The 8,209-nt window shown below is 48.9% G+C and overlaps 2 protein-coding genes across 2 annotated transcripts in view; both read left to right on the top strand.

Annotated features, from left to right (window-relative positions):
- Positions 1 to 1,137: 1,137 nt before the first annotated feature.
- Positions 1,138 to 4,980, top strand: LOC123111956 (thiol protease aleurain; the record flags this gene model as incomplete). Its single annotated transcript, XM_044532838.1, is given in 8 exon segments — positions 1,138 to 1,251; positions 1,377 to 1,498; positions 1,587 to 1,705; positions 2,371 to 2,444; positions 3,774 to 4,038; positions 4,139 to 4,270; positions 4,421 to 4,556; positions 4,656 to 4,980. Coding segments are annotated over 8 exon segments (1,003 nt in total), but the record flags the coding sequence as incomplete, so codon positions are not given.
- A 2,347-nt stretch (positions 4,981 to 7,327) lies between these two features.
- LOC123111954 (protein GAMETE EXPRESSED 1) overlaps positions 7,328 to 8,209 on the top strand; it is a 5,038-nt gene continuing 4,156 nt past the window's right edge. Inside the window, exon 1 of the mRNA XM_044532836.1 lies at positions 7,328 to 7,403. The gene's annotated coding sequence lies outside the window, so the exon portion shown is untranslated. The remainder of the gene's footprint in view (positions 7,404 to 8,209) is intronic.

Below are 8,209 nucleotides of genomic sequence, written 5' to 3'. Positions count from 1 at the left end.
CCTAGAAGCACCACCCGGGGTCGCCCCTTCCCGCGCCGGTGGACACCCGAGAGGGGAAAGGCAGGGGGCCGCCGCCACCAGCGTCGCCCGGGCCAGGCCCGCAGCGGGCGTCGGCGACGGCGGCAGGGAGGAAGGGGAAGGGGGAGTTGCGCGGGGGAGGAGGCTGGACGCGAACGACCGCCCGCGGGGGCGACGAGGTCGCGGGAGAGGAAAGAGGAGGAGCTCTGGAGGAGGATTTGGGCCGAACATAGTTTTTTTCTTCTAAAACACGGGCCCACAGACTCTTACGTAAGATACTATGCTGCAGATTTGATCCGTCTTTGGTGCTGCAGGACCAGGAAGCAACAAGATAAGGAGGACCTCATGTTTTGGGGTAATCTTGTAGCAACATAGTCACATAGTTTGCCTCTTGTTGTTTTTCTCATGCATGCCCCAACCCCTCTCTTATATCAACTCTGACGGTTCTTCTTGTGGTTTTGCACTAAAGTGCACCCCACAAGCTTCATGTAAGTGTACATTGTTCCTCAGGCTACGGCCTGTTTTGAAATATAAAGACGGCCCGGAGCCTTCTTTCTTTTTCAAAAAAAAACGTCGACAGTAGCTCCAGCTCCAAGACATTGGTTCCTAGGAACATGTGTATGAATAGTTCTTGACTATCATTGACAAAGTTAGATCGGCTCCAGTAGAAGAGCAGTGGCAAACTGGTCTAGGTCTCGATGCAATTTTTATTATGTTAAGTATTTTGTATTACCGTGAATTTTTTATAATATATTGGTCCTATTAAAATAAACATGCACATGTGTTACCGCGGCGCTGGATATTTGGCCTTGAAGATTCAGACAAAGAATAATCCTCACTAGAGTAGGAGTAGATTATACTTACTGCAGATCACAAATATCCTCAGCGTACAGCATTTCGAGAGTCTCAAACAAGTGGTCAAGCGTGCCCCGGTACGCTTCCCGATATAAAACCCCCGGCACCGGGACGCGAGCTCCCTACTGGCCTGCCCCTCCTGCCCAACCCAGTAAACTACTGCCACCCATCCGCCGGCGAAATGGCCCACGGCCGCATCCTCCCCCTGGCGCTCGCCGTCCTGGCCACGGCCGCCGTGGCCGTCGCCTCCTCCTCCTTCACCGACTCCAACCCGATCCGGCCCGTCACCGAGCGCGCCGCCTCGACGCTCGAGTCCACCGTCCTCGCCGCGCTCGGCCGCACCCGCCACGCTCTCCGCTTCGCGCGCTTCGCCGTCAGGTCCGTGCCACGCACCCCCAATCCCCCGCCCGTCGACTCTCCGTCTGCTCGGCTGCTCGGCCGCCGCCTTCCCCCACCCCATGACAGCTGACATCCCGGTGGGTTCATTCGATCCGTTTTCGCAGGTACGGCAAGAGCTACGAGAGCGCGGCGGAGGTGCGGAGGCGGTTCCGGATCTTCTCCGAGAGCCTCGAGGAGGTGCGCTCCACCAACCGGAAGGGCCTCTCCTACCGCCTCGGCATCAACCGTACGATCCCGACCATCCTCTGATCCCCACCGTCCCCTTCCGGCCCCGCCGGGTCCTCAAAACGCTCGTCGCTTTTGCTGTCCCGCAGGCTTCTCGGACATGAGCTGGGAGGAGTTCCAGGCGACCCGGCTCGGCGCGGCGCAGACCTGCTCGGCGACGCTCGCCGGCAACCACCTGATGCGGGACGCCGCCGCGCTCCCGGAGACCGTAAGTTTCACGTTTACTGTTTACTTACTCGTCACAGAAATGAGAAATCCCATCAAGGCATACCCTGTATGAACTGTTGCTAGCGTAGCTGCGTGCCCTGTATTGTATCGTCAGTAACGGTTGCTGAGACGAGCAGGGCCCCGTGGTTTAGAAAGTTTCAGATATCATACTCTGTTTGAAAATCAGGAGAAAAAAAATCCACCTTGACTAATTTGCGTTTCAAACCAGCTAGCTGTCGAGCTTTCTGCTTTGCCTGAATTGCTGCAGAATTTGCTGGTCGCTGTATTTACTCAGCAGGGCCAACATGTGCTAATTATTGTCCTCGGGACTTTGATGTCCCCCCGACAAGGAAGGCCGTGTTAGCTGTTTCTTCCACGGTCCCAGCACATGATGTAGTTAAAAGCTTACTACTACTTTTATGTACACAAATCAGCCAATGAACCTTCTTGCTGATCGCCAGTTTTTAAGGATTGCGGCACAATATTCTTTCCATTTATAAGTAGTAGTATGGTTGTGCTAAGACTGTATAGCATAGACTATATCCTGTTGTAGCCGTTGACGCTTAATTTGCAAGTATTGTGTCGCTTGATCCAGCAAGCAGAGTTGGTGTACGTACCAATCGACTCCATTAATGTGTGGAGTAACTGATGTTTTCATTGCTGCAGAAAGACTGGAGGGAGGATGGGATCGTTAGCCCCGTAAAAGACCAGTCCCATTGCGGCTCCTGCTGGACGTTCAGGTAACTACTGAATTTCTGCAGTGCTGTTTTTTTTTTTTTTAACTTTCTTCGCGTGTGCCGTTGTATATATCAGTGATATATCTTTATCATCAATAACCAATGTGCCCAATACTGAAGCGTGCCCAAATCTGGTGTTTTTCAACTTAACACTCAAACTATATGATATCCGACAGGAAGTAAAATGGTCGATCTGATCCAGTTAACTGTCTGGGCCACAGACCAAAGAGACTTTAATTCAATCATCGCCCTGAATGTAATACTATGCGTGGATGCGCCTTCTAATAAAGTAGTAATATTAAAAACTACTCCATCTGATGGCCCAGGATGGGGACCGACAGATCGATCCGTTGCCCAAGTTAAAAATTGCTGGCTCTCAAGTGCAGTAGTTGAGTATACTTGAGATCTTTTTCATCAGACACAATCACCAATTATTTGGAAGTGTTCAACAATGGATTAAAATACTGCACGTGTGACACACTACTAAATAAATAATAGCCGACTAGCTGATATGATTGTGTATATACTCCCAAACTATTGATTTCAGATCTCTTTCACTTGGTGTTTGGTGACCGGTAGCTATCTTGTGGGGCTTGTCCTGCCTCCTGTTCATTAATTCCACATCTAAATAGAAGTAATATATCTTTCAAATATGGTAATCCAGAATGCAATTCCATATGCTCTCAAGTTATAGTGCCAAATGAAGCTAGTAACGTATGCACCAGTGGAGGAACTTTAATTGCAGCAAAAGGATGTGAACTGCGCCCAATTATACACCACCACCGCGCGCGCAAAAAGAATCAATAATTTGGTCAACTGGCATACAGACAAGTATAGAACACAATCTTCAATAAGATTGCTTACCCAAGTCATATGAACACTTCGTGATCACGATAAAATGCAGTACTAATTTGATTAGTTCACTTTCACTGAAAAGTAACAAGAAGTTAAATTTGTTGATTAACAGGTTATCTGAATTTGTGGGATTGGGTGTGATTTAAGCATTTTAATAAACTTACCGTGTGACTTTTTATTCATTTTCTATACAACAGTACTATTGTTAGCATCTATTGAGTAATCCTGAATGAAGTAGCCTAGCTACAAGTAAAATGACAGATATCGATATTACACTAATTATTCTGAAGTATTCTTATTTAGGCTCTATATTGTGAAAAAAATTGCTCCCTGGCATATTTCAAGCTTTGCAGTGTTTTATGTATTATCAATTGAGAAGATAGCTCATTTAGTAGAATCTTTCCTGAAAAGGAAAAGAAAGAAGAAAAGGGCTGTTCAACAAACAAACCAATTGAATTCCTATACTTATTCTTGCAGCACTACTGGTGCACTTGAGGCAGCATATACTCAGGCCACTGGAAAGAACATCTCTCTTTCTGAGCAACAGCTGGTTGACTGTGCCGGTGGATTCAATAATTTCGGGTGCAGTGGAGGCCTTCCATCCCAGGCATTTGAGTACATCAAGTACAATGGAGGGATCGACACCGAGGAGTCCTACCCTTACAAGGGTGTCAATGGCGTCTGCCATTACAAGGCTGAAAATGCCGTAGTTCAGGTTTTGGACTCAGTTAACATCACACTGGTAAGGAAGAGGAACCTCGCTCTAATTTCAGTTGATGTTAATAATTTATAATCAAGTAACCTAAGCTTTAATTCATGCTGATCTTTTTGTTGCTGGTAAGAATGCTGAGGACGAACTGAAAAACGCCGTCGGGTTGGTTCGCCCAGTGAGTGTTGCCTTTGAGGTGATCGACGGTTTCAGGCAGTACAAGAGCGGAGTTTACACTAGCGACCATTGTGGTACTACACCTGATGTGAGTACTACTAAACCATAGGCCATCCAAAGATGATTTTATTATGAGCTATTTATTTTCAGTCTTCAGTTAATGTGCTTCCTATCTCTTGTATCACTACACTCTTCTACTACTTTGTTCTGAAAATGCAAGTTGTGCTCAAATTGCTAGGACGTGAACCACGCCGTCTTGGCGGTCGGGTACGGTGTGGAGAACGGCGTCCCGTATTGGCTCATCAAGAACTCGTGGGGCGCCGACTGGGGTGAAAATGGTTACTTCAAGATGGAAATGGGCAAGAACATGTGTGGTGAGTACCATTCCGTGTGCACTTCCATCTTGCTTTTGCTCTTCAGGGCATAGCGAACTCGTGACGTGATACTGACTCGACTTGCTGGAAATGATGCAGCTGTTGCTACCTGCGCCTCCTACCCCATCGTGGCGGCATGAAGAGGCGCCAAATCGGCGAGTCCAGTCTCGATTCGCTGGACATGAATAACGTGTTTTCAGCCCGAACAAGAACATGAAGATTGGGGTATACAGGAACTGAAACTTTGCTGTGAATATAAAACCACAAGAACTACGGTTGCAGTGAGCCCCGTGCGCGTACTCTTCCTCTGTATGGTTGTATGGCTATATATGTAGGTGATCCAGCAATTTATTGGGGTTTCACATGTATGTATACGACATTTTATTTCCAGCACAAATAAAATGGCCCACTCATAGTTCACCTAGGCATCATCTTACTGTCGATATCAGCAGGAAATTGGGCACCACGCATGCATCCTGCTGTATACTTAGGTTCCGTTTACACGATTTCGAAATAAAAGAAATAGAAAAGGTAAAGGATTAGGATGCCCTATCCACTTCAGTCCTTAGGAAATTTCCATGAGGCCTCACCTAATGGCAAGAATCGTTAGAAACTAGTCTAATACGGACACAATTCTGAGAAATCTAGTACCTCCAATCCTATGAAACAAATGTCATGCATAGGAAAAAAAAACGAGGGTAAGAATCCTATAAAGAACATGCAAATTGAATGAGCCCTTGCTTGGAAAAGCTTTCCATAAGCCCACCGAACGATTGGTGGTTCCATTCGCTCGCGCGCGACTCACTCTTCTTTTCTTCTTCCATGAAGCGTGAGTCTCTTCTTGATCCTGAACCAGCGATGGTCTCATCGCAGGCTTGCGACATCTCCATGCGGCTTGTCCCCCCTTCGCTTAGGTGGGAGCTCGTTGCGCTTTGCCATCGTAGATGAGCTCGTGTTGGAGTTCCAAATGAAAATTATCCATGTTACCTCGGTTGTTTGTGATGTGATGTAAGTCAAATCGAGATTTCCCCCATTGCTTCATGTTCCAGCATGCTACAAGAGTGTATGATGTTTGTTGTGTATCCACGAGTGACATGTTGCAAATATTTTGAATGTATGCTTCAAGGTGATTTTCTTATATTGCAGATGTTTTTTGTCATCGGTGTTTTTTTTACAGAATTTGCAACGGGCATTATAACACATTTTTAACGTTTTGCTGCAACAAGTCGGATTTGTAAGATATGGGGCATGTTTGAATGCTAGCACACTTTTCGCGTTTACCTGGAGTCTGGCTCAGTGAACCTTGTTTCAAAGTAGCGTAGTCTTTGGGTCACGTTCTACATCATTTTTGGTTACCTGCAAAATCTTCGCCCGCATCCTCTCTCGCAGTGTAAATTGCACTACAAAGAGTCCGCATCCGAGGAAACGGCCGATTCAGACACTCCCCTGGAGCCTGATTGTTCACAGAGCCTAGCTGAGGGGTGGTTTGAGCTTCCTGTCGTGCAAGCCCATGCAAAGCGTGCGGGTAAGCAAACAACCAAATATTGCCCCCCTAGAACATGTATGAGCCGCGTGCAAGCTACCAAAGAGGCCCATGAAGAAATATTCATTGCGTGGGCACGTTTAAAATGTTGCGACACATTTGTCGAATTGGACGGTAGTAAGGGAATGTTGCAAGCGATGTTGCATGCAAACGTTTGATGTCGCGATAATTATAGGCCACAGATTTGGCACTTAAAATGTCTCTGATAGTGAGGCGGCTAGGTTTACAGGATTTGGCACAAACTCTCCATACTATTTGCCTGTGTAGTATCTGAAATTGAGTACAGTTCATCATGTTTCCCGGGAAAGATAGCAAGAAAGGGACGGAGTGTGTGTGTGTTTGCAATTGCAATGTGAAAATTGTGAACACGAATACAATTTGCAAAAAGAGAAGGAACAAAGAGAAAGTGTTCTTTTACGAGACGAAAGTGTTTTTCTAAGAGCAACTCCAACAGTTTTCCTAAATAAAATCCCCTAAGACCAACTTTTTTGGCTTCCCGTAAATTTTAGGAGAAGTTGTCTGATTAGTTTCCGTAAACTTCTTCCCTAATATTTTTTCCTTTACTCTTCATTAAACAAAACGTTACATTTTTATTCTTTTCCTAGGGCCTGTCAGTCAGTGGTGACCGCTGCCGGCCGGAGGCGACGTGGGCGTGTGGTGGCCGCTGGCGAGGAGTTGCACGGGCGGTGAAGGCGTGGCTTCCTCCCAGCGTGGCGGCGTGGTGGTGGCGGCGGCAGCGGCAGCGCTCCGCAAGGTGGGGATGCGGTGTTCCGGCGGGCCGTGCGTGGAAGTTTCATGGTGGTTATGGTGCCGTCTTCCTGTAAACCCGAGGGGGGAAAAGACCTCTCTTACAGGATTCTCTAAACTATCGAAGAAGTAAAGGGCGGTGGGAGCTATTGGGGTTGCTCTAATCACAACTTCTGCATCTCACGGAAATGACAGGTGTCAAATTTGGACGGCAGTAGCATTACCGAACCCGTCCGTGTTGGGGTCGCGTCTCTCCACTGAACGGGCGTAACGAGTGGTTTTGCGGCTCTTCGTCTCTCGACCACTGTTCCCATTTCTTTCCTACGCGAGGAGGAGGAGGCGCTCTCTCGCGCGAACTAACGCGACGTTTTCACCGCGGCGGCCCCGCCAGTTTCTTTCTGCTTCTACCAAACGTCCAAACCACAGCCGGCTTCCCCCCACTATATATACGCGCCACTCACCCGCTGCGGCCCCGCCCGTCCCTGTCTCGATCATCTCCTGCTGTCGTCAGGCCGCTCCTCCCCCACTCAAGCCAACGGTCTGATTCGCCACCGCCGGTGAGTTCCCGCACATCATTCTCCTCGCCGGCTGTCTGTTCTTCTCTTCTCCGAGTGAAATGGCGCCTGGTTTCTTCCCAATTTTGGTTTTGCGACTGAGTTTCTTTCTAATTTGCTCTGCTTCTTCACCGGTGCATGGGTGTGGATGCGATGTGATTCATGACCCAGCCATAGACCGTGGTGTTTTGTTTAGATGAACTAGTTGGATCGTGGTGTTTCATGCATACAAAAGCTTCATTTTCTATAGGATAGTGTTGGAACAAATCCAGCGTTCATGTCAGTCGGTGCTCAGTACTCAACGCAATGCCGCATACGTCCCGCGTAGGAGAAAGGGGATTGCTCCGCTCTGACATGGCTGGCCCGGCCGGGCTGCTTTATCTGAATCGTGTGGCGTAAGACAGTGCCACCGACCTACAATGGCGCCGACTCAGGGCATCTCCAGCCGTTTGCTCTCCCAGGAGGCATTTTTTTCGCCTCCTGGGGGCCTGCCCGCGAGAACTTAGGCCGGCCAAACCACTTCCACTCATTGCCTCCCCACGATCAGCGTTGGACTCCCACAAACGGAGCGGAATTTCATCGAGCACCTTGACCGCGGCGGCATCGATGACCTCCAGCCAGCGGAGGAGCGCGAGCGTCGACGAAGGCCTGGCGGAAGACCGCACGGACATGAGCACGTCGAGCTCCTGGCGGAAGACGCGGTGGAGGCGCTCGCTGCTTTGCAATGCCCCATCTGAGGCCGCGCCTGCTGCGCTCTCGCGCCCGCGCCTGGCAGCTCGCGCCCGGGTCCGCGCCCGGGTCCGCGCCCG

The sequence above is a fragment of the Triticum aestivum genome, chromosome 5B, assembly GCF_018294505.1.
Source record: "Triticum aestivum cultivar Chinese Spring chromosome 5B, IWGSC CS RefSeq v2.1, whole genome shotgun sequence".
In the NCBI taxonomy this organism is placed as follows: Eukaryota; Viridiplantae; Streptophyta; class Magnoliopsida; order Poales; family Poaceae; genus Triticum; species Triticum aestivum.
This window is presented reverse-complemented; position numbering and strand designations above follow the sequence as displayed.